This window comes from Pezoporus occidentalis, unplaced genomic scaffold (genome assembly GCF_034315485.1).
Source record: "Pezoporus occidentalis ecotype Australia unplaced genomic scaffold, CSIRO_AGI_Poc_V1 ctg48, whole genome shotgun sequence".
Classification (NCBI taxonomy): Eukaryota; Metazoa; Chordata; class Aves; order Psittaciformes; family Psittacidae; genus Pezoporus; species Pezoporus occidentalis.
The window spans coordinates 4,278,896-4,305,388 of NW_026915813.1; the positions used below are offsets into that span (position 1 = coordinate 4,278,896).

The 26,493-nt window shown below is 39.0% G+C and overlaps 2 protein-coding genes across 6 annotated transcripts in view; one reads left to right on the top strand and one right to left on the bottom strand.

The window, feature by feature from the left end:
* Positions 1-9,983, bottom strand: part of FAM184B (family with sequence similarity 184 member B) — a 49,302-nt gene extending 39,319 nt beyond the window's left edge. For 4 of the 5 annotated variants that reach the window (XR_009968054.1, XM_062636451.1, XM_062636452.1 and 1 more), the window contains exon 1: positions 9,280-9,983. Coding sequence is in view for 4 of the 5 variants with exons in the window: in XM_062636451.1 (XP_062492435.1) it covers positions 9,280-9,414 (135 nt within the window). In the remaining variant the exon portion in view is untranslated. The remainder of the gene's footprint in view (positions 1-9,279) is intronic. The other variant, XM_062636453.1, reaches the window with a different exon arrangement.
* A 5,537-nt stretch (positions 9,984-15,520) lies between these two features.
* Positions 15,521-26,493, top strand: part of NCAPG (non-SMC condensin I complex subunit G) — a 28,299-nt gene continuing 17,326 nt past the window's right edge. Inside the window, exons 1-7 of the mRNA XM_062636434.1 lie at positions 15,521-15,914; positions 16,481-16,690; positions 17,534-17,762; positions 19,182-19,327; positions 20,251-20,335; positions 22,700-22,892; positions 25,270-25,419. Of these exons, the coding sequence (XP_062492418.1) occupies positions 15,807-15,914; positions 16,481-16,690; positions 17,534-17,762; positions 19,182-19,327; positions 20,251-20,335; positions 22,700-22,892; positions 25,270-25,419 (1,121 nt within the window). The 5' untranslated portion in view covers positions 15,521-15,806. The remainder of the gene's footprint in view (positions 15,915-16,480; positions 16,691-17,533; positions 17,763-19,181; positions 19,328-20,250; positions 20,336-22,699; positions 22,893-25,269; positions 25,420-26,493) is intronic.

The window sequence follows — 26,493 nt, forward strand, 5'->3', positions numbered from 1 at the left end:
TATTTTTTTTGAAATCACACATTCAGGACGGAAAAATAGGAAAGAAACCTGTGTTTCCTAACTCCTAGTCCTCTCACATAATCATGGAAAATGCAAGGAGTGGTGGGAAATTACTGTCCCGATAAACACAAATAAATAATATAAAAAGTATATATTATGCCATGTTATGTTCACAACAGCATAGTAAGTATGAACAGATATACTAAGAAATGTTTTGGTGTATCTTAATGTCTAACGGTTCCCCAAAAGGATGAAATGCTTCCTCTGAGGAGAAATTTTGCATTTTTCTTGGTACTCTAGAAGCTACTTTCTGAAACAATGACTTGGCAGTATTGTCTTTTCTAAAGAGCCTGTAACCTTCCATTCCAACACTCCAGTCATAGAAGCCATCCCACCATGTTTCTGTGATGCCTATTATGTCATACCCCCATAGACGTGCACACATCTCTAATTCCTCTTGTTTGTTCCCCATGCTACAGGCTTTTGTATAGAGGCATCTGAGCCGAGCTCCAAATGAAGCCAGCTCATTGGCTGGAGTGGCTGGAATATATCTACATTGCTCCGAGCATTTATTATAAGTGCTGGCAACTGACTGGGTGTGTTGGGATGGAATGATGCCCCCCTCCCCCAACACATCTAGTTTAAAGCCTCCTGGACCAGTCTGGCAAACCTCCTACCAAAACTGCTCAGACCACTCCACCAGCGCCCACTAGACCTGGCCTACAAACTTGGGTCCTGTGTTCAAGACACCCAAACCCCTGACTATGACACCACCCTTTTAACCATTTATTAACCTGGCTAATCCTCCTAGCTTTTTTCAGGTCCTCCCCTGTATCCTGGAGAATTGATGAAAAGACTATCTGAGCTCCAGAGCCCCTAACTATCTCTCCCAGGGCTCTGTAGTCTTTCTTTATGTTCCCCAGGCTACTACTATCTATATCCCTAGCACCCACATGTATCACTAGAAGTGGGTAATAGTCCATGGGACTTACTAGAGCAGGCAGCCTCTCTGCCACATCCCTGATCCGTGCCCCCGGCAGGCAACACACCTCCCTTGAGACCGGGTCAGGCCGACAGATGAGTGCTTTTGTCCCTGTCAGAGTCCCCTACTATTATGACCCGCTGCTTTTTCCTAGCAGCACCAGTAGAGAACTTTACCAGGGCATCAGCCGGCTGTTTCTGGTGCGAGTCACAAGTCAGTTTCCTCATTAGCCTCCTGCAGGACAGCAAAGCGGTTCTGCGTGGGGACAACAGATTTAGGGGGAAGCCCCTTGCTTTTAATTGTCCTTTTCCTCCTTTTTTTGTTGGTTTTATTTGTCACTAATTCCCAGCTTCCCGGGTTAACGGCCTCCTTCTTTCCTCCATGAGCTAGAGGGGAAGGTTGAGGCCCCTCCACAGTTTGGGCCAGGAGCAAGCATTCCTGCTTCCTCTCAGCTTCCCTGACATCTCGCAGCTCAGCCCCTGCTGCAGGAGGACCTCCACCAGGGAGCACCGAGCGCAGCCCCCTGCCCATTGTGCACCATTCCCTCACAAGACCAGTGCAGGCACTCTCTACACTTCTCTGTGTATATATACTCTGCACTGCAGTCTCCCTTCTCATCGGCTCTGTCTGGGTGCCTACGCCGGCCACCGCCTGGGCAGCCAGAGCAGAGCTCCCAGAGCGGGCCCCAGTCGTACGACGGGTGCTCACCATCCCGCTCGCCAGCCCACGCGAGCTACCGCGCAAACTGCCTCAACCCGCTCTGCCTCTGTTTGCCCATTCCTGGTCGCGTGCCCTCCCTGGGGCAGGTTTTTACCCACTGAGGGCTGGTGCCGCTGCTTCAGGCTCCGCCCCGTGTGACTCAGCTGCTCGCTCTCGTCAGCTGAGCTGCCGGCTCCTGGGCAGGCCCTGTCGAGGACTTGAGGCTCCCTGGGTGGCTCTCGCCGCTCTGAGTTGAGGCTCCTGGATGCTGATGTCCCCCCCGCTCCGGTGTTGAAGGCGTCCTCTCTCGAGCTACTCACCTCAGGAAATGTTGTAAAAACATTTAAAAGTGCCACCTATAGTTCTTAACAGCCCTGTTACCAAATTCTTGTAGTTCTCTCCTCTTGAACGTAAAAAGCAAAATACTCAACTGTAATCTCATGTTTACATCTAAAGGTAAGCTCTCATATAACTGGCTAAATGTCAGTGCAGAGTCACAACCAAATGCTGTAGCTTCCAAAGACAGTTAAAACAGAAGACTTCTCTGGTAGTGACCTGTTTTAAGTTAAAACTGTATTTAAGTGCCTAAAGGCTAAGTCAAAGTTCTGAATGACAACTACATAAGAAAGGTACAATCTTATTTTGGATAAATTTTATTGAGGTTCTTAATTTCAGAAAAAAAAAAAAACAACTATTCGGAAACAGTCAGTTTGTAGTTTGTTTCTGAAATAAAGGCAGTTTTTCCTCAGCAATAGGGTTATGTGTGTAGTGCTGTCCTGAGCCCTTTGGAAGACAAATTAATATACATGAAATAAAATGCCAAGTTTAAACCAGCACTGTGGAGCCTGAGCTCCTGTGTCCTACTGGGAGGTAGGATAAATTAACCTAGCCTTGGTACTGGACTAACTACATTCACACTCTTCCTGATGGCTGTAAGCTCAGGCAACAAAACTCATATGCCTATCTGTTCCTATTAAAGTCACAAGTGGTCTTCAGCTCCACAGAGGCAGGCAGTTGTGTACGGGCAGGAGAAACAGGTGAACTGTTGCAGTGAGACTGTTGATGTGCTTAAGATCTGACTGCAGAAGTGGCAACAGAGGTAGTTCTACCTCAGTGTAACAGCTGGTTTAGTAAACCTAATGAAGACTTCACTTTGGGGAAAAAACATGATTCTTTATGGAAAGAAGTATTTTATATACCATACACAATGCTGAAAGGGCTGAAAGGCCTAAATACACAGCTTTAGTATATTTGAGACTATCTTAAGCTGAGTTGACACTGACCTCTAACTTCAGTGTAATTCTCTGAGTTGTAAAATACTGGCATCTACCTCCTAGTTCAAGAAAATGTTAGGAGAGAGGTGCAGTTACAGTGTTACTGAAAAAGGTACTTGTACACATGTCACGGTTTAAACCCAGCCAGCAAGTCAGTATCACACAGCCACTTCCTCACTCCCCCCACACCATTCCCCAGTGGGATAAAGAAAGAGAAAAAAAATGTAAAAAACCATGGGTTGAGATAAGAACAGCTTAATAATTGAATTAAATTAAGATATAATAACAATACAGTAACACATCACCCATGAAGAAAAGACTGAACATGAAAAAAAAAAATAGCCTTGCACTTTTGTGCAATTAATGAAACACTGGATATTTTATTACCTATTGCCTGGAATGTGCATATTAACAAAATGCACAACATTTTATATATAAACATTAACTAGAGTTCCTTGAAAAAGTGATCTGAATTTAGTATGCAGTTTCCATTATGAAGTAGCTTTGAGTTGTTCATTACTAGGGCTGCCAGATTTTCTTCAAACTTGGTATAGTCAGTGACAAATCTATATGGTAAGAGGTAATTCCAATACATAGATGTCATTCTTGTACCTTGAATTAATTTAAATGACAATTTCTAGCTATCCAAACAATAAGATTTTAGGTTCCTTCCTAATAGAAGTAGTGTCTTTAATGCTGCTTTTGACTAGCTGATCAACACATATGAGATTACACATTATTTTAGGACCCAGGAGTTCCCTTTTAATGCTGTAAAGAAAAGCTAGTGATGACAACTCCAGAAATCACAGTTTGTGCATTTTTGTCAGCTGGTAGGCAAAAATAATGCTAGCTCTTAAATCCTGATAGAAAATTGTACATAAAAATCACGAAAACAAATACATCACAAAGTAAAATACATGGGGATATTGATAGCTGACTTTGTTGGCCTTGTTAGTACATAATTTAAGCAGCTTTATAAAAAGCTTCTCTCTGCCTACATGGAAACCAGATTTTATATTTCTTGCCAAAGGAGAAGTATTGCTGCTCCAAAAGCATGATCCTAGTTTTTTATGCTGTACCATTTTGCTTCATTTCTGTAGGATATTGAATAACTCTCCAGAGAATTGAGATCAAAGAGCCCCAAGCACACAGGAGAGCTCTGGTAGCATAATAACTAACTGCAAACCAGCTGAGCTACTGTAAGCACTGGTTACTGAGTACTGTTAACACATCACAGAAAATAAGGTCAATAAACTTAGCTTAAGCTATATGAAAAAGGCAACATATTTCAACTAGGAACATGAGTAGAAAACAGGAGTGCTCTGTCACAGGTGCTCAGCTGTTAGGTACTTCCAGAATAAGCCATTAGTATTTGATCATATTTCATTCCTAAACCTGTCAGCCACCTTTTTTTTAATGGCAAATAAAACAGGAAAGGTTAACAGATCTAGTTAATATACAGCTATGCTACAAGACACTGGAGTGGTATAAACAGCCTATAGCCACATGCACATAACAGCCCATTTGCTGATTCTTCTATAAATTTCCACCCGCACAGTGAAGCTATTAGAACTAAATACGAGCACACACTTCTTCACAAGTCTGACATCCTTCCTTAAATAACTAATGACAGTGGGGTTTGCTTATCTGGCTGATTTTCCACAGGAGCTTATTAAATAATGCTTCACATTTGCTACCCTGCTGACTGAGCTGAGGGGCAATAAACCTCCTGGTGACTGCGGTGATAAGCAGCTGGAGTGTGTAATATTTTCAACTGCTCCACACAGAGTCATTAAGAAACATCTGCCCAAACTTGTTCTCCTTCAGTATTTCTTTCCCCTGAAGGAAACAAAAAGTTCATAATTATGTTTTACCAGCAATTAACTTTTTTTTACATTAGCACTCTTTTCCTCTGACTATCCAGCATACATACACAAAACTCTTGCCAGACTGCTTGACTTTTTAACAATCTACTTGACCAGAAATACTGCAAATTAAAATGTGCTTCTTATAACAAAGCTCCCAGATTCCCAATATAGAGTCAGATAAACCCCTAGGAAAATGAGTTTAAGGGTAGCTCTGTACTCTCGTTAAAAATATCCCTCCATTGGCACCCAGGAATTTGTCTCAAAGAAGGAAATGTAACTGTTTTGTGGGTTAGGCAGCATTCTGATCACCAGGCAATGCCACCATCCTAGTTATTCACGTTAGGTTTGGTTTGAACCCCACTGGCAGAGGTTTGAAAAGAAACCTGAATAGCATGAATATCTGCAGTGTACTTAGTTCTTGTCAGCCCTGCCTGAACTGCCCTTTCAATGAAAGCTGATCTGTTCTGCTCAACACTCTTCTTCAAGAGTTTATTAGCATTTCTCATCCTATCTCAAACAAAAAGGACTGTCCTGAGAATCCATAAGCACATGGAATTCCTGCAACAGGCAACAGATGATAGAAATCCATACCTTGAGGCAGCAGGGAATGACACTTCTTAAAAAAGTCACCATGCATTTTAAACTGCATTTAACTGCTAAACAGATCAGAAATACACAGAACTGGCAGGCATGAAACAGCATGCCAAGGGTCCCATGTCTGATGGAGAAGTCTAAACTTAATTACTGTTACAAAGTCATGCATTCTACTACAATTGTAGGAATACACTAACTTTAAGCCTCTATGAATTTGAATGCATTAGTGCACTACTGTTGCAGCAAGGTACCTATATATTAACTGTATTTTATGTGTGAGTGACAACTACACATGGACATTCCTATTCACAAGCAGAATGTTTCTGGTTTAATTTTTGTAAGTTCATAAATCAAACCATAGCTCATCTGGAAATAGCTGTAATGCTATCCGATTTTAAGGTCAAAATTCAGAAGGCCTAGACAGCTCTCATTCAAACTCACTGGGGCTTCTAAACGCTTTTACCTGCCCCCACGAGAACAAAAGAAAGATCAGTTTGCACTTTTTAGTATACCTTTTTTAAATATATATATATATATATTTCAAACAAAACCTGACTGTCCCACATGTTCATTTAGCACTGTAAGTTGTGGCTTTCAAAGCAAAAGAAAAAAAAAAAAACAAAAAAACTCTACAAAACCAAAAACTCTACAAGTAATAATAAAACCCTACCATATTTTCATTAGCAGATTTCAAATGTGGGTAGACAAATACCTAATGGCAAACAAGGATCTGTGGCCACTTCTGCCTTGAAATGCAAAGGCCACCTTACTTTTGGGGAGCCTGACTGAGCTTACAAATATACTTGTTGGTTTTTCTCACTGGGATAGCTTAATGGGCAAAACCAATGTATGTTCTATCTACATGTCAAAAGTGGGAAAAATCAATTTTTGTGAGAAGGGCCAGGCATCTAAAAATACTGATAAATTGCCTACGAAAAAAGCAGTTTGCTGCCCAAAGCAAACAAAACATTTCTAAAGGTTTGTAGTTTTGCTGCTACAGCCAAAAGGGTGCAGAACAGAAAAATGTATGAAAACTTGCTATATTCTACCTCTCCAAAAGCAAAAATAGTAGGGCAGTAGAATGGGAGCAGTTTTCAGTATTTCTGTGTCTTGATTAGCTATGAGGATTCCCGTACCAACCTGTCTTACAATGTAATCAACATTTCATGCAACGATGGAAACTCCATCACCTCACCCAGTTTGGTTCTGCTGCTGATGCCTTTTGCACACTCCATCGTTTTTGAGAATAAGAGGAGGCCACTAGTGACTAACTAAAGAAACAGAATGTAAGTGAAGCTCTGTATCCTACACCTCATTTAAACATTGTGTATTTGTTTCTCTGGGTACAAAGTGGAGTGGATGAGCAATTAGAGAATTATCACCCCATCAATGAATTCTGACATCACTGGGCAGGAAGTTGCAGCTGTATAATGACAGCATACTGCATACTATGCTGGAACAGAAAAGGAAAGCACTTCAGGCAATTTAAAGTCAGGAGGGATTTTATTATAATTATCCTGACTGTAACATAGCCAAGAAAACTGTGGTTTGAATAGGAGATCTCAAAGTTTCTAATCCAAAAATGATCAGAACAAATTTATGCCATGTTTAGCAAATCTGGTCTCAGATTTTGCTTCTCAGATGTTTGCTGTTAGTAAGCACTCAGAAATCAGAAGGGAAAGTGTATGATTAAAAATCCAATTCTGCCGTAAGTTCTCTATAAGTGTAGTGTTACTGCAGAGAAAATTGGTTCTTAAAAGCCACATTCCAAAATAAAATTATTCATTTTTCAGAAGCACTTTTTTGAGCTTCAGGTATAAATCATCTGTATTTCAGAGGACTGAAAAGTATTCAGAGGGGAAATTCTATTAAAAGTAATCACCCCACCCACATTTTAACAGTAGAAATTTAGCAAAAGCATCTGAAAAAAACCCACTGCAATAATTTGGCCATGATTCCCCTCCCCCTTTTGCTGCTAAAATAGCAGAACTTACCTCGCTTACCAAAGACAAGCTTTATAGAACTTTCAGAAAGGAGTGAGATATATTTTCCTCAAAATTTAGTTGAGATTAAAGAGACTTTAAAAATAATCACTTTATAGCGAAAGACATAGAAGTCTGTACAGACCATTACTTTAGTTTGAGAGCTGAAAATCTTGAACAAGTGTTTCTTTGCTCAGATCTCATCAATGTGCTCCAAGTCTGCTGTTGAGAAATGGATCACCCAGAAAGAGGGAGCCAGTAACTCAATTCTTGTTATTTACTATGAAGTATAAGGTATCAATTAATAAAGCACCACTATTACTTTTGTACTAGAAAAGGTAATACAGTGATGTGAGTGATACTTATGGACAAATTTTACTTAGTGTGCAAAACTGACCAAACATACCAAGTATCAGACAGAAAATAAGGGGACAGCTCAGGACATCTGAACCAATTTACAGTCATCTTTCATGTACCTTTAACTGTGGCTGAGGAATTAGCAATGTCATCAATAAATAGAAAGTGCTTCTCTTGAGGAATTTTTACAGACTTCATTGCTCAAACATATCCTTGTTCAAAATCACTAAAATTTGATGTTTTCTTTCAATTACTACAGACTGATAGCTCACTGTAAAGAGTCATTTGTGTACTTGTGGACAGAAAGAAAGCATCAGATTGTGTACAAATGCTGTTATACAAACATACAATCAAAGCACTGGTTAAAATTATTGGTATAGTACAGTAAGTATAATACAGAATCCTAGAATGGTCCAGATTGGAAAAGACCTTAAAGATCATCTAGTTCCAACCCCCCCCCCCCCCCGCCATGGGCAGGGATATCTTCCACTAAATCAGGTTGCTAGAAAGTATATGTGTAAATATAGGTAGCACTTGTGTATGTATTCATACACTGATATATGTTATCACATACAGCTGTCATTAGATGAGAATAATGGCACTGGAACTAGTTGTAGTCCAAGTTCTTACTAGTAAATCAGTCTAAGTTGAACATCTTAATGACTTCCTATTGACATGCATTTTTAGTGAGTGTTTCTTTTTATTGTCAGCGCGTTTTCATTGCTAAAATGTCTTTACCAATTGACATGAGACTACAAAATATGTAAAAACTGGATTAGTGAACATGGATTGGAAATAGGTTTTTCTCATTGAACAAAGATACAGCATAAAGGTTGGTGAAAAGATAACTGCCACCTCGTACAGATTTTCTCTTACTTCTTAACATGCTGTGGAAAATGTTCTAAACATTTAGCAGTGTAACTCAGTATTGACTAAAAGTTTAAGTACAATATACTGTGTAATTAATCCTATCTCTTCTCCAACTCGTCTTTCAGGAATGTCATGTAAAGTATCTGTACTTATGCCCATCAGGAACAATTAGGTGTAAGACAACAACTATCTTGTACTGTGTGGTATCACAGTTCAACTGCAGCTTTGCAACAATATTACTCGAGAACCTATAAAACTCAAATGAATCCCTGTCTTCATAATTCAGGGGGGGGAAACGGCTGCCGTCAACCCCTCCAAGCATCACACAGACAAATCCTATGTCCTCTCAGAGCTCGAGCCCCTCTCGCTATCGTTGAATGCGAATTAGAGCAGTTTTGACTGCGATTCTGCAATCGTCAGCCACAAAGGCAACCCGCTGAGGCTAGTCTGTGGCACCGGCGGGGGGTGGGGTGCGTGTTTGAAAGGAAGTTTGTGTACACCGATGTTTTCAGCAAAAGCCTAGTAAGAAAGGACAGGTTTCTCTTCCCTTCTCTCAGACGGGGGCCATCAGAGAAGGCAGCTCCGAGTCAGCTCTGGCGTCCCCAACCAGGGCAGCCTAACCTACCCGGGAAGGCTACAACAGCGAGGCTTACCTTAGTGAGCTGAGCGATCTTCTTGCACATTTTCATGTGCATTTCCTGACTGCATTCCTCCGCCGAGCTGCTGCGAGCTGCTTTAGACGCACTGCAAGTCCCGAGCTGATGAATCTTGTTTATGCCAGAGGCCATCAGGCTTGAATTTAATCAAGTCTGTCCGTGTACGCTCCGATGGTGCGATCCAGTTCCTCCTGCTGCCTGGCCCGGCGCGCTGCTAACCCCACAGCGCTAGAGGAACTTCAGCTTCACACAGGGAGAGCTCCAGCCGCTGCCGTTCTCCCTTCTGTGCAGATGTCCCAGTCCTTCAGCAAAACACCCAGGCGAGGAGGTAGAGAACAGCATGTGCAAACATCCTCATTGGGATTATTTTCCCCCTCCGCTTCTCTTCAAATGGTTGAGCTTCTGCCAGGAGCAGATGCCAGAGGCTGGATGCTGCAAATTCCCCACAGAAGTCACCGAGCCAGCCCTACAGGCATCAGCATAGACGTTGCTGGGGATTTATTATAGACATCATCTGCAGATGAAATTATGTTGCCTTTTTAGGATGCCAGAGGATTGCAGAGGTCATCAGAGAAGACGGTGTTGGCATCTTTCATAAACTCTGTTACTTTATCAATCCTCTCCAAATCCGGATGGACCAATAAAGTGATGAAGGAAATCTTGTTCAATTTTTGCTGCCATGCTGAAAGCAGAAGATTCCACTTTGCTAGTGGTGGGTTTGAACACTTTTTCAGGTTTATCAGAACTGGGAAGGAGGATTATCCGGTATCAGCTAAGGAAGGGCAGGGCAAAAGGGAAAAAGGAAAAAAATCTTTAGTGAAAACGGGAAATCCTGGTGAGGGTAAAAAGAGATAAAGCACTCTTAAGAACAAAGCACTTCCAGAGGGAAAAGTTCAAGGCAGAAAAATGCCTGCAGGCAGTGGAGAGAAGGAGGAGTGAGAAGATAAAAGTCTTGGGACAGAGAAACCAAACTCTTTAATTGCTGGAAGAAAAAGAGGGACTTCAAATATCCAGAGGCAGAAAGAGTATGAGAAACTCTTCAAGAGTGAAAGAAAATTAAGGCTGACTGAGAAACACAGTGTAGAAGAAGGGAAAGGCAAGGAAGGAAAACTGGTCACAGTTGCTGAGAGATGCTATGCAGGGAAGAGATGTTTAGCCCGGGTAGAACACTAATAAGAAAAGGTAAGGAACAGAGCCTTGCACACAAGGAATGACTTAGTATAGTTTCTTCCTTCAGTGGTACTAGTGACAGGATGCTGCTGCCTGTGGTTGAAACTTTTTCTGTGACTACGACTTAAGGACATGACATTGTTAATTGGTATCTGATAAGACATGTACTCACACTCAAGTTTAACTCAGTTAATACAGTTATACTATCTTCTCTATATGGTCATCAATTAAAAAAAAGTGTAGGAACTTAATTATATGTTGATATATGTTATACATTGATATCTGATTATATGTTTGATAAAACTTACAAGCTTATTACAGCAATAAAGAGAACAGAGAAGGCTGGAGCAATTTCCTAGCACCTTATTTTCTCAGAAAAAAACAAACCTGAGTGAAAATAGAAAGCAAATTAAGAAAAAAATAAAGATGTTCTAGAAGTAGTTGCAATTATTGCTTTACTAGATGAATAGTAACACATAAGTATTTTCTCCTTTACAGCAGAGAACACACTGAACCTGAATGCATGGCTAGACACAGACAACAAACATAACCAATGTCAGAGCAGAGAAGAACAGATGTCAAGTAAACTGAGAGACGAAAACAGCATTGATATATTTTCAATCAGACTGTTTATATAACTGGGGGAAGGAGGGTTAGAAGGAAAAACCTGAGGCTTTGGTACAAGATCGTGTTTTAGCAGAATCTACTGATAAAACACTGATAAAATATTCTGAGTCAGACAAGACTTGTCTGTCAGTCAACACTTCAAACACTGGAAAAAGCTTCAGTTGGATCTCCTGCAACCAGAAATGCAAGTTCATAGGTGATCAAGTTCATTAGTTCCACTACTCAAGAAAACCACCTGGTTTCAGTAACAGAAGTTCAGAAATGACAGCAGAGCTTTTCAATAAGAATTTGACCTATTTTTTTTTCTTCTAATTGAACTAGGGATCAACTGTAAGTAGGATTACAAGGGAGGATGTCCACTTAACTTTCCACTGGAAACTACTGAATTCAGTGTTGTTTTTTTTTTTATACATGAGGCAAAGTTAAAACTGATCCCCCAGATTACACTCTACTGCTGTTTTGCAGCCCAATTTGCATTTGAAAATGGCAGAACAGTACAGGTAGACATTAACAGTCATATCATATTTCAAATGACAAAGTTGTATTAATCAGATGGCTTTAAAACTTCTCAAGTTAGTGTCTCAACAAAGGAAGATGCATCCTTAAGTGAGATTCTAACTTAATTCATAAAACACTATCCCCAGTATTGATCTACACTTAAGTTCAGTTTGGTGCTGCCAAGGTCCAATTGGATAAAACCCAGTGTTGCAAGTATTTTGTTTGTGATGCTCAGAGTGAAATTAAGATGCAAAAGAAATCAGTACTGCAATCAGTCAATTTATTATAAAAAGATAATTATTATAAGAAAATAGTGATAGGACAGATTGGAAAAAAGGACAGAAATTAAGCAAGAATTTGGAGTGCAGAGAGAGATATTCACCACTGTGGATCCAATGACATCCCAAGGGTCCGTAGTTGTTGTCTTTGGTGCTGGGTGCCTCCCAGGGTCTGTAGTCATCACTGAAGGCAGATGGCCACAACGGCTATTACTTTTTTCCCCTTTTATAATACAGTAGGGGGAAGAGCCTCTGTTCGTAATGTCACATACTGCACATTCCTGGTTGATCACATGCATCCAGTTTCGCTGGTCTTGCAGCCAGCTCTCTGCACATGTCTGTCAGCAGTCCTTGAGATAATGGGCAGCAATTCCTCACATCAACCCTTGAGATAATGGACAGTGGAGTTCCATCTCAGCTCCTCACAGCCATCTTCGAGATAGTAGACCTCATCTTCTCACACCAATCTTTGAGACAATGGCCAGTGGAGTCTGATTTAAGTTCAGTCTCTCCCAGGTCCCACGGTAGTTTTTTGACCCCACTCAGCATACATAATTGAAGGACTGGAACCAACCAGATGCATCAGTTACAAAAGCTCTTGAAATACTAAATAGCATAAAAACAACTTCCCTTATTTACCTGTGTTTTTTATCCAGTGACCTTCATCTAAAATTACCACAAAGTAACTGTCATGCAGCAAGTTTGGCTTACGCTATGGCATTGTGTGCTTGTTCACACACAGGACTGACAAAACAAAGAGAAAGGATCTGGAACAGTGGGTGAGAAGTAGAGACAACCAGAAGTAGAGTATAGCATAGCAGATAAGGTCAGTATTTCAAAGGACAACAAAACACGCTTAAATTATTGGAGTATACTTTGCTCTGGAGCCTGAAGCACCATCCAAGGTTCTGAGTTTCATCATTTCTTCCTTTTTCAGATAGGACTGTGAAACCCACTATCCGCAACCTCCAAGCCTGTACCGCAGGTGAGGTCCTTGCCCTCCCAGTCGATCGCTGTATACATCCCTCAGGAAGCAGGTACCCCTTACTGAGTCAAGTTAGCTCAGAAAAGGACTGAAGACCCAAGGCTGAGCTGAAATAGGGCTCCTGGGCAAGAGGCATGGCTGGAAGCCCCAGCTGAGTCTGGTCAGAGGCCATTAAGGCTTATTAGTTCAGTCAAGGTCCTGAAACTTAACTTGTAAAAACTACGACAGCAAACACCTCCATCAGTTTAACAAGTATCTGGTATCACAGGTACACTCCATGTGGAGCAAAGCCTGAATGGCCAGTATTCGTGATCCTGCTTCAGCATGTGATATACCTACATGTGAAATACCAATTCTGCTACTGGGAATCTGGACCCTTGTACAGTATTTACCCTTAAAGCCAGTATGCCTAACTGGGTTAACATTTCAATATGGCATAACAGGAGCTCAACTTCTATTTCTACCAAGAAGTACAAAGCCTAGCAGAAATATTTAAAACAGACCTCAAGAAACAGATTTCACATCCCGGTTAAAATCCATCGTAAGGGACTGCAAGGTATTCAAGGAAAACCCGCATCAGTGGATCTGGGATGCAGGTAGGCACAACTGGCCTGCTAAACATATGTGAATCAAACATAATTAAATTTGCATTATTGATTTCACTTAAAACAAAAGTCCTGGTGTTTTAAAATCACAATGATCACAAAGTTTTACTGGCTCTTCTCTTCCTGTTTCCATCCTCCTCTCCACAAACAGACTCCTATGGTGGAAAAAGATTCATGGAGTTAATTGCCCAGTAAAAATATCTTTTTTTTTTTTCTGAGAAAATAAAACCTTAAAAAAACCTCAACTCACCAAGGATTTGCTGCTGATTATGCTTTTGTAGAGTGACTATTTCTCCAACATGAAATAAAATCTTTTGGAAAAATGTTAACATATAAGAGTCTATGTTAACGTTGCACTTGTGAATATAGAATCCATTTCCCACTCTCTAAAAGCAGATGGGGATTGGGCCGGACCCGTATGTTTTAAAAATTAATGCAAAAGACTCACATTTAAAAAGCAGGTATGTTTTAAACATACACAAATGCATGGTAGTACAATATGTCATGAAAAAACAACTCTGCCACATGTATAATTTTAAAATTTCTTTTTATCTATAAAATAGAATGCTTTTTCATCCTGCTGCTACCCTCCATTCTTCAAACAGCTCGTATACCCCATAACCCTTGACACAACCATAAGGGAAAATCATTCTACTATTTCCTTCATAAAATCTGCTTCTTAAAGAAAACCCTGGGGAAATCCAGATCTGGAACAAGACTGACCCCTAGCGCTTTACTCTTTTACTTGTTAGATTTTTTAATTATGTTTTCTTCTTAGCCAAAAATGGCACTTCTTCAGGACGCGTCCCGCCTATTTGACGTACTGTCGTTTGATAGTATGTCATCTGTCCTTATAAATAACTGTCATCACTTGAGGTAATCAGACACCTTTTTTTTTTTTAGAGCCTAAACAGACGTGAAATACCTGGAGCTCCTAGTGTCCAGTTATCTACTTCTGTCCACAGTTTTGAACGCTGTCTGTAGCCCTCTAATTAATATACAACCCTGTAGTTAACATATGCTCAGGATGTTTTCCCTCAGCTAATCATCTTCTTCCTTGCTTCTCATTAAATATCAGTCCCTGACTCACACTGTCTTTTGTAACCCATATCTCTGCAGTTTGAGTTTGCTTATCTTTCCTGATTTTAATGAGATACAGAATTTATTACTATTCTCAAGTTTAAGGATTTCTGAGAAAACATTAGGTTCACAACAAATGCTTGAAAACTTGGGGAAAATTTCCACTAGTTAAAGATTCAGTCTGGAAAGAACACAAATATGCATTCCCAAAAGTCGGTTATCCATAATAGCTATCCTTTCCCTCGTAGCTGATACAAACCACAATGTTTCAATAAGAAGCAGCCTGCAAGTCGGATTCAGCTTAGGTAGTTCACCCAGGGAACTAAGTAACCAGTTACTTAACTGGTTAGGTAGTGAACTTAACCCCTGTTGTTTCCTAAATCTTTAAAACAAGCAAAAGTGAACTTTAAAATAGGCAAACACACCTCGCTCTAGATAGCGTAGCTGAGCATTTTTTGTCTCGCTGGATGACCGTTCTCCAAAGGTCCTTTATTACTTTTAGACACAGGCTGAGCTTCCTTCGTTCACTACCCCAATTACTTGAGTGTGAGGTTCCCGTTTACAAAATATAACTACGTTTATTTTTCCAGAAAATCCCGTCCGGAGAGGACCTGGGGAGGGTGGCTAATGGCAGCACGATAGTTTACGAGCCCTATTCAGCTATTTTGCATTCACGTACGTTCTGTAAATCCTGTTACCAGATGCTTCTCCACAGCGGCAGCGTGGCTGACACCGAGCCTGCTTTAAAACAGCCGCCGTTAAGGCTGGGAGCGCACCCCAACAGGTGCAGGCGAAATCACCTCAGAGCAGCACCTCCGCACCCCGCTCCGCTCCCTCCGCCTCCCCCGGGAACATGGCGGCACGACACTTCCCGCGCGCTCCCCGACTAACTGCCACTCGTCATCACGCAGGCCCTGCCCCACCTCCAGCGCTCAGACATGAAGAGGCGCTTCCCGTCCCGTCCCGTCCCGTCCCTCTCGCGAGAGCTGGAGCAGTACTCGCGGCCGGTTTGAAGGTGGTGGCGCGGGTGCTGCGGCCGTTGCTGGTGTGCGCGCGCTGCTGGTGGCGCGGGACGGGCTCCGGTGGCAGCCCTGCGGCTGGAGAGGGAAGAGAGGGGCGGCCTCGCCTGGCCTGGCAGTTGAGCGGGAGCCTTAGTTAGCCGTTAGGAACGGCCTCTCCGCCGTGCGGGAGCAGCAGCTTTCCAGCTCCCCAGGGCGGCTCCGTGCTAAGGGATTGCGGAGCCGGGGAGTCGTTCCGTGACCGTCCCCCTTCTCTACAGCCATGAGAGCAAGAAAGAAGCTACAGATCAAAGAAGCCTTTCAGCTAGCCCAGAAGCCTCACCAGAACCGCGCGAAGCTTGTTCTTTCTTTGAAGAGTACCTATGACCAGGTACGCTTGCTCTCGGGCCGGGGTCCCGCTGCTCTGAGGGCAGAGCGATGGCGCTTAGCAGCGACCCTGCCTTTGCCTCAGGGGGCAGGGGGCCTCTTCGGCCCTGGTTCCCCTAAAACTGTTGTTACACCCCTACGACTTAAAAGGAAAAACCAGAAAAACAAAACCTTAACGAGCCACAAGCTAAACTGTTGTACAGTTACCTGCTGCGAGTATGGTGTAAGAACAGCTCACGGCAGGTATTAATGATGTTGCTGGCAGGTGGTTGGATACGCTAGAAGTAGGGGTGGCACAGGTTAATAATGGATGAGGGTGTTGATTGCCGGTCTGAAACCTGTCAGCAAGTAAATGTACATTCTAGAATGTAGCCCAGCGGATAGGGCATATGCTTGCTGTAGAATTAAAGCTAAATATTCAACTAAGAGTGCTCAACAGTGGATGTGCTCTAACGGCTTTAAACATTTAAATGGAAGCTGTCAATTTTTCTGTGGTACTGTTTTTGAAAGATGAACCGGGTAGTTATCTTTTGCTGTGGCTTAGTTTTTGCCTTTTTTTTTTTTTTTCAGTTGGGGGATAAGGAAGATTTTCATGAAAAATTCATTCACTTCCTGAAGTATGCTATGATAATCTACAGACGGGAACCTGCGGTGGAACAAGTGATCGATTTTGTGGCTAGATTTGTTACTTCATTTTGTCAAATGGAGAAAGAGGAGGGTAGTGAGGCAGGAGAAGAGGATAATTTGCTTCTGAACTATGTGTTTAACTTTCTGCTTGAGGTACAGTAACACATTATTAAATATTTAACACAACAAGTAGAAAACTCATGTGGTGAGGAAAACTTGCTGGTGCTATACCTGCACACTATGACTTAAAAGTGAAAGTAAGGCAAAGCTAGTGCTTTACAAGTAACATCACACCCCCAAACACACACACACAGACACACACACGCCTTGCAACAACTGGATTTGAAAAGTTAGGCCTGTGAGAAAATATGAATTGTTCTTTTATGTGTCTGTTAGTTGTGTCATTATAGGCTCTACTATAGGTGCACTTACAAGTGTGAATTTGTGGAACTGTTTTGGAAAGGAATTAACACTGTTTCTTTAAGTAAAAAAATATTGCACGATCTTTCATACAAGTATGGTTGGCATATGTATTATTTGTTTCTGCTTATTGCAAGTCTTATATAGAAAGATCAACAGTTCAAATAACATGAAAACACAAGTATAATTAAATTTTCTTAAATTATTTATCAGGCCAAAATCACTAGTCATTGTTGCTATTGTTTTTTTTTTTTTTTTGTCCTTCTAAGATTTTATGGACACAGTGTAAGTTAGCTAATGTAGTCTGTATTAGCTGATATACATTTCTTCCTTTGTGAAGGTGTTTCTAATTATGTAAAGTGCCCCTGATCTAGGTGATGGGCCATAGCTGTTTTCCAGTTCTGTGACTTTTTAATCTTATTAAAAATTAACTTAAATGGGAAAAGCTTTTGAAATAGAGGTGCCTGTTTTATGTACTGTATACAATGTCAGCTATTTACATGTTCATGTCAATAGTCTTAAGTTAGAAATGAGAAAATTGTGATTACAAGAATACTTTTTTTTTTTTTCCCCAAGTCTCACAATGCGAACAGTCATGCAGTTCGGTTTCGAACATGTCAGCTTGTTAATAAGATTTTGGGAAACATGCCAGAGAATGCCCAAATTGATGATGACTTATTTGATAAAATTAATGAAGCTATGCTGGTTAGACTTAAAGATAAATTTTCAAATGTGAGAATTCAAGCTGTTTTGGCCCTGTCAAGACTTCAAGATCCTAAGGATGAAAACTGTCCTGTTGTTAATAGTAAGTAGTATCGTTTATTTTCCTCTTTTTAAACAGATTTGTTGATTTTTTTTTTTTTATTAGTTTGAAACATTTTTGAACTTTTTTTTTTAAGCATTGAGTAAAAAAATGTTAGAGGGTGTTCTTCTAATAATTCATAAGCTGTGGAGCTCTCTGCTAGAGGAGGTTGTAGATGCAAGAGTCATGTTTGTTCAAGGGGAAAAGACAGAACTTCTTGAAGGACAGATCCACTGGGGATTAAATGACAGACAAATGATATTGTGTTCAGTCTATTCTGTGAACTGAATATAGCTGAAGGATGATGAGAGTAATGACGTGTTGTGAATTGGCGTGGAGATATGACACATGCTTGCCTAGTTCTTACCCTCTAAGCACTCTTTTGTAGTATTAAATGATTGAATTTGCACAAAAACACTTGGAGGGGTAGAGATGATAATGGAAAAAAATAATTTTGTCTCACATTATGCCTTTCTGCCCCAGGAGAGGCAAGCTGGTTACTGACATTGCTGAACTATGATTTTTGCATGTCCCCCACTCCCACCCAGTCTCATCTTATTCATGGCTCATTTTAAGAGATCAGCACCTTTGGAACCCAGGGTTCCTGATGCTGATTTTATGCCTTTTTAGGTTTCTTTGTATATGGTGTGATTCTTAACTTAGCTTCTACTTCCATTGCCTCAATTAGATGTAGGTTTGTACCAGCATAGCTATTATGTAAATTGCGCCTAACTGAACTTTACCTACTGTCTTTTGCAAAGCATTAGTTGTTTATTGTTGTTCAGATACCTTCTTTGAAATTATATTTTCTAAGTGTTTGCTTGTAAATTGCTTCTATAGGAGCATGTAAATTTCATAGTTAATCATAATCTCACAAAACAAGAAGGTGAATTCAAGTATTCTCTGATTAATTTTTTGTTGTTGCTTTTAATTTTGAAGAAGAGTCAAGAATACAGCAAAGAGCATTACGTGGGAGATTTGCTGTTTGAATTTTGGTAGGCTTAATGGAGATTGCAGGTTTCCATTTATAGGAAAATTTGAGAATCCATCTCAAAGGTAACAAGGATGTATAGCCAGTGAATAAAGGTGTTAAGGAGTCGACATTTGGAAGGTTTGTGGTTTTTTTTTTTTTTTTCCCCACTTAATGACAAAATTGTCATTTATAAGCAGGATTTAGAGCAGCAAATTTTGGAGTTATTAACTGTAAATCCTACTTATGATTGCAAATATTATTTTTGTAGTTGAGTTTCTTCTGATATCATTGCACAAGCATGTAGTTGTCATAAATCTTACAACTGTGACCCTAAACTGTTCCCTGAATTTGTATGAGCTGTGCAGGGGAGGGGTTTAATAACGGCTGTGGGGTTCTTAGGGTTTTTCTATCATGTTTCAAACTAATGAAAACATTATTATGACTTTCAGTTTACAGCACATTGCTTGAAAATGATTCAAATTCAGAAGTGAGGCGTGCAGTGCTCTCCTGTATTGCTCCATCAGCAAGGACTTTGCCCATAATTGTAAGCCGCACTATGGATATAAAGGAAGCTGTCAGGAAGCTAGCATATGAGGTAAATTGAATCACTTGACATTCATTTCAAAGGCTGACTTAGGAAAAGTCTTTAAATCTTTATTATCTTTCACTGGTTAAACACTAAGAACTGCTAAATTATTTTCACTTACCAGAATTTTGAGGGGAGTGATTTTTTTTTTTTTTTTTTTTTTTTTTTTTGTTTTTGTCCCCACAAGTTTTCAAGTTAAAACCTCTGAACCTGACTACAGAGCTTGCTTGATAGAAATTACTGTTATAATAGTACTTGGCTCTTCAGGATCATACAACAGATCATATACATAATTTATACTTTTGCTGTTTTCTAGAGGTGCATTTTGTGATGTTTGTGAAGCAAATTTTCTTGTATGTTACTTCATAATCAATAATTAAGTAAAGTTAGGGTCACAGCAAAACTAGTGTAAAAAATTGCATATTTTTGGTATTCCAATTTTGAGAAGCATCAATCTTTACATCTAGAGGTAAGGTCAAGAAGATATGCTGCCACATATATTTCTAGTGGAGGCATCTTGGGCAAACTCTTCAAATTATTCTGTCTTTTCACACAGAACCATCTTCTGCTCTTTCTTAAATTCTGTTTTTTTTAACTGAATCTCTGTGTTACTTTAAGTACATACTTCAGGCATTTCATTGCAGGTATTCATTGCTCTTGGAGTTTTAAAGAGAGATAATACTTTTCATATCCAGGTGTCGCATTCAATTAGTGCTGTCCAGCTTCTGAGCTGGTTGTTAACTTTATTCTTGATTTTTATTTTATGTTGTCTTTCATGCACAAGTATCTGCTCATTAATGTGTTTGTGCAGTGCTGATGGTATAAATATTACAGTCTTTTATTGACTTTCCATGCATAGATAGAACATAGTTAATGAATTCAGTTGTTATCACTTGTAAAATGTATTTTAACAATTTATTTTTTTTATTAAGGTTTTGGCAGAAAAAGTTCACATGAGAGCTTTGTCAATAGCACAGAGAGTAAAATTGTTGCAACAAGGACTTAATGACAGATCTGGTAAGAGATCGTCTTTTTCAACATTTTGATACAGATATTTGAGAGAATACTGTGTGATGTTTTGGGGATAATTTATACGGAAGCTGTGGTAATAATAATGAAGAGCTCAGAGGGAGTCATGAGGTACAAGGAAATGTTTAAGCACAGGATATTCTGCTTGCTGCTTTGGTTTTCTAGTCCCCTTGTAGTGTTTAAACCAGAAGAGGATTTCACTTTCAAAAAACTTGAAAGCCACTGAGCTTTAAAGGAGGACCAAATACTATTATAATTAAAAAGCAACAGTGTAATTAAACACAGTAGTAGAAACATGTAGTTATTTAATTCAGTGTATTTTGAAACATGTTTCATTACAGATATTTTTGTAACTAATACATGCATCAAAAAATTGAAATGTGAACATTAATATCAGTTTGATAATTGTTTGAAAATGTTTCCTGTGTGCTTTCAGAGAGAAATCTTCTAAGCTGGTTTTTTTTTCATTTGACTAGCTTGAACGTTTTCTTACTGGCTTTTTGACTGACCTTCATTTATTTCATCATGCAACAGCTTTATTCTTTTTGATGTCTTCTGTGCTGCATCACTTTATATAAAAAGCCATTCAGAATGTGTGGTGTTGCCAAAAGATCAAAAGGTCACATGCATCCAAGTGAGACAGTTTTGGTCTCCCTCATAGAGCATAGCTTTTATTTGTAGTAATAGCAATTATATACATGAATTTCCCAATAAAAGCTGCCTGTTTTACTGAGTGCTACTGTGTTATCCACATACGTTGTTTGGAAAGTCTGTACTAAGGCCTGTTGAATTTTACTCTTGCGAATTTTCCTTACTTGGTGATGGAATGCTTGTGAATTGTGAGAAATAGGACCTATGTGGATATTCACTTTGAGAACAAAAGTACTGTGTTCACTGGTAACTGCAGCTCTTACAGGTGTGTCATATATGCATATGTTTTGATTGATCTACCTTTCTTTTTGGCTACTGAGGACTTGCTCTTTTTCTCGACACGTAGAATCACAAGGGAAGTGTCTGCCAGAGTATGTAGTCTCACTGATTTTGATACCACATGCTCTTTGTTAAGTAAAAATTTGTTCCAAATGGGCTGTATTTGTATATAAGTCCACTAATATTCCCTCATTTTGATCTGTTTTGCAAATTCTATAGTCTTGAGCATGTTTATCAAAATTGTTTATCTGAGTAACTCCCAAGCTAACAGGGGAGGAATCTGCTCATTCAAGGTTGCTAGGCTGAAATTTTTGTTTTTCCATATTGGCTTCAGAACAAGGGTTTATAATTAAACAAGACCTAGAAGACATAATCCAGATTCTGCTTACTTCTGCTTTTCAGGGTGCATTCAAGCTGTCAATTTTCCACTCTTGCTTTCTTTCATTCTACTACATTCTAGTAGTTTATGCTTCTCGATTTCTTGGAGAGGTTTCTCATTCTTAGGACCTTAATTTATCTCTTTCAAGGCCTTTCTACAGATCTTTTTGAATTCCTGACTAAGTGCTGGTTTTATTACCATAAGTTACATGTAAGAGGAAAGATGAAGGTTGTCAGTGTGGGTGTGTGGACTTTGTTTCCCTTGCATTGGATATTGTTTTCTAAAAAGTCCTAAAAGCATGCATGTATCACTCCTTAGTTAGTATGCTTTTACTTCCTCCAGGCTATCAGCCTTTCTACTTCCGTGGTTAAATCTGTGTGTATGTATTTATGATGTATGTATTCTAGTTGTTCCCATAAATATTTTTTTCCTTGATTAACTAGTACTCTGCTGATCCAAAAACTATTTGTTCATTGTGGCAATGGGGAAGAGGGGCTCTTTATGTAAATTTCAGAATCCAGTGGAATAACTGAATTAACACAAGAATTCTGTGTAGCAGTTCAGGCTAAAGGTCTCTACAGTAGTATCCTGCCTCTGAAAGTGGCCAGTTCTAAGTGCCTGAAATGTATATAATCATGCTTCCTCAGATATTTCCTTCATCTGCAAGAGTTCATGGTCTGTAGATATTTTGGGTTGAGGTGCCATCTTTCTTTGTCAAGGGGTCTTTTTTGTTTGGGTTGTTTTAGTTTTGGTTTGTTTCTGGGTTTTGTTTTTTTTTTCCTTTTGGGGGTAGGGAACTATGTTGCCTCAAAAATGTGGTAGTGCCCTATAGGTGGCTCTTGTTTAATTGTTGTTTTGGGGGGGGTGTTGGTTTGTTTTTTGTTTTTTGTTTTTTTTCTTCTTTCTTCTCAAGGTGATGTTAAGTTCAACGGTATAATAAATTCTTTCTATAAAGCCTTCCACAGAAAAAGTATTTATGAAAAAGTATGCTGGAAATTTGGTGTTGTTTTGTCATTTAACATTTTAAATTCCTGTTTTATTAGATGCTGTTAAGGAGGTAATAGAGAAGAAGCTGCTTCAAGCCTGGTTACAAATGACTGAGGGGGATGTTTTGGAATTCCTTCATCGACTGGATGTGGAAAACTGCCCAGAAGTGGCCACCCCAGTACTAAATGCTGTGTTTTCATTATCTCCACTTGCTAACTTTGTTCATAACTGTAAAAACCTTGACAGCAGGTATGCAGATCAGATTTCATTTCTAGAAGCTTAATGTTTTGTATAAGAATATTAAAGATTATATCTAAATAGGGAGCAGGGTAACTATTATGTGTGATAAAAGACTAGTGTAAGCCATGATGTCCCCTCGATGTTTGTGTTCTTAAGTGTTTTGGATACGCTTTTTTATTCTTGTTTGGGCTTTTTTGTGGTGTTTTTTTTTTTTTTAATCTGTTCAGCAGCTGAAAATGACTGTGCCAGATAAGCAAGGGGAAAAAGTGAAAAATGTCCTGACTTCTTGTTTCCTGGACACTCCAAAAATCACACAATTAGAATTTAAGAGGAGGCAGTAAATTAATCAACTAAACAAGCTTTTTGAGTAACAATTTAGTCTAATTTATTTTATCTCCTGTGCAGTCTGTACAGCTTACAATAAAGGCAATGCTTCAGTTTACCCCACAACTGTGATTTTCTCTTTTTAACCTGTGTTACCTAAAAACGCCCTTTCTTCCATTCCTCCTCATTAATGCTTCTGATCTTTCTCACACATTTCCTAGTCCTCTTTGGCTTCCCTCTATCTTTTCTGTTGAGCTAGAGACAGCACCGTGTGGGGCTAGTTCAGTTATCCACAAACTGTTTGGAGAACCAAACAGAATGGATTACTGGACTTTCTATTTCAGACTTCTTTTGGACGTATTTTACTTGTATTAACGGAGCTTACCAGAAGTTGGTATCCTAGAGGTTTCTTGGCCACTGTTAATGTTTTATAGAATTTGACTTAAGTAAATTTCTAAGATATGAAAAAGATGATGTGATGAATATTAAGGTCTGTAAAACTGAAGGGGATAAGAAAAAAATTAGAAGTTGTAGGAAGTTGCTCGAGAAGGCAAAAAGGTGTTGAGAAGAAATGACTGGAGTTAATTGAGGCAACCAGAGTGGAATGATTATTATCAGTGGTAAATGTCTAATTTCAGGTGATAAACTTAAATGACAAATGTCACTGATTTGAAGAATGATAACAAAATCTCATTCTGTATTTTGGGGGAATAATGTGTAATGTTATCACATAAAGTGTCTTGCATTCTAGTGGTAGCTTACGCCAGATGTTTTGAAATCAGTTTATGCTACACACATTTACACTCCAAAGCAATTGCTGTGGACCTGACTGGCTTCAAAAAGCATCAGTAATTTCTTAGAGCCTCTGAAAATGTGCGAAAATCTTCAGAGGCCGAGAGGAAAAATTTATCTGGCTATAGACTTGTCAGTCTGATTTTGATCCTGCACAAAATGGGGGTTCCATTCTGAAAGACTAGGCTAACTGAGACTAGCAGTAGATCTATTAGACTAATGACACTGAGAAGTGAGTGAAATCATTCAGCTTGTAATGAGGTTATTTGATTTATGGAGAATATTAGACTCGTTCTTGTATGATATTTCTGACTAGAGCTTGATTGATGCACTATCAGTATGAGAAATCAGACTTCAAACACCTAAGTATTTATGTTTCTTAATTTTACTTTTAAATTAAGACATGCCAGATTAATGGGAACACATCAAATGGTCAATTTTCATCTATGTGTTAGTGATTTTTTTTTTTTATTTTTTTTTCTTCTTCTAATGGACCTGAAAGAAAACCAAAATTGTTATTGATGGTTTGCAAGTAAACTGGGATTCAAGGGAGTGAAAGTACCACTGACAGTGATAGTCTGTCTTTTTTGGTTAGAGGTAGAATTAATGAACAATTTACCATTCTGGTCCTGAAACAAAGATCGTATGCCTTGCTTGGCATAGAACAGACTAAGATTATAAAAAGGAGTGGGGATCCTGTGGCTGGTAAACAGAGGATGAGCACACAGAAATACTGCGAAGCAGTTCTATAACTTTTTGCTTTTGACAAGCTTTGATTGCTACTGGAATTATGGGAATTATTATAATTATAATATTAATATTGCTGCTGGAGATATGGGAAGATCTTGTATTAATAACGGAGCTAAAAATCCATAAGCTGAAAAATAATTTAATGCAGTTATTTCATTTCTGCAGATTAATAGAGTTCAGTTTTCCAGACTTGTACAGTGGTAACAGTGTTGCAGAGAGTTAAGCTACTTGAGTGGTTGCCCTAAGAGGTCTGAACAGCTGAGCAGAATCTTTCTGCAAAGTAGCATGTACAGCCTTGATTTACAATACTGAGAAGTGCAATGTAGTGAGAGGTTTGGGGACCTCTGTCCTTGCTCAAGACAGAGGAAGCTATTTTTGTCAGTCTTTTAAGTATTTCTATGGGGAATACCTTTCACAGGATGTCATTTTAATCTTGGGAGATAATCTATTTCTCTGCATGTGTTGTCTTTGATCCTATTTTATTTATCTCTCTGTGTTTTATTTTTTTACTTTCGTTTAGAAAACTGATTCCACTGGAAGACTTAACAGCTGAGAATGTGGTATATTGGAGATGTCTTTGTGAATATTTAAAATCAAAAGGTGAAGAAGGTGAAGTTTTACTAGAACAGATGTTGCCAGAACCAGCTATATATGCAGATTATTTATTAAGGTACACTGCATTTGCAAATAAATCTCTTGCCACTAAAATAGATTATTTTTTTAAAGTAGAGAATATTTCTTTTATGCAACTATTCACATTTTCCAAAGCCAAAGTTGTGCTTGAACAGTGATTTCTCTTTTTTTTTCTTTTTTTTTTGTTGGGTTTTTGGTTTTGGTTTTTTTTTTTACACTTAAAAAAAAAGATTTTTGAAAGGATTTACTTCTATTAAAGAAAAACTGTAAAATGCAAATTTAGAACATGAAAACAATTTTTGGAATGTCTTTTTGCATAATGGACTGATACATCAATAGCATCTAATCCTTTGCCATTTAAGATAACAAAATACTTGCTCTCCAACAGGCAGCTATCCTTTGCCTGTTATTATATAAGTTGCTGTGTGTTTGCAAAGAGCTTGCAGGAAGAGGTTTTTAGAGCTTGCAGAAACTGATACTTTTTCATTGTTGCAATTTGTGAAAATAAAGTAAAACTTCACTGCTGTCTTCAAGAGAAGTGTTTCTGAAACTGAAAGTTCCTTCACTTTTATCTCCTACTTGTGCTTCCCAAAACCTTATGTTTAAAGGCTGCTAAATGAGCCAATTACAGAACAATCTGGGGGGATGTTTTGTTAAGTCAAACTTTTCATAAAAGTGAAAGTGTTGTTTTTTTTTGTTTTTTTTTTTGTCTCTGGGATTTTTTAGTCTTAACATAAAATCTGAACAGAATTTATGTTTGTGAGCATGGAGACTGCTGAGAAATCTTAACCGAGGTATTGTATTTGCAAAATGTAGAGTGATGCTTCCTGAAACATTTATAAATCAGACCTGCTAAAAAAATGCATTGTTTTGATAGATGTTTTAATTTAAAATATGCATATTCTTTTCTCACTTCAGTGGCTGTAGTATATATGCCAGTAGTACTTCTAGTAATCATTGCTACTTTTCAAAGTAGAAGGTGCTAGCGTGTTTCATAAAAGTTTAGTAACTGAAGCATCTGTGCTTCCCTAATTTCGAAATGTGGATCCATTCCGGTATGTGCAAATTTATTCATTCATAATTAATTTAAAATTCCATAAAACATTTGTTC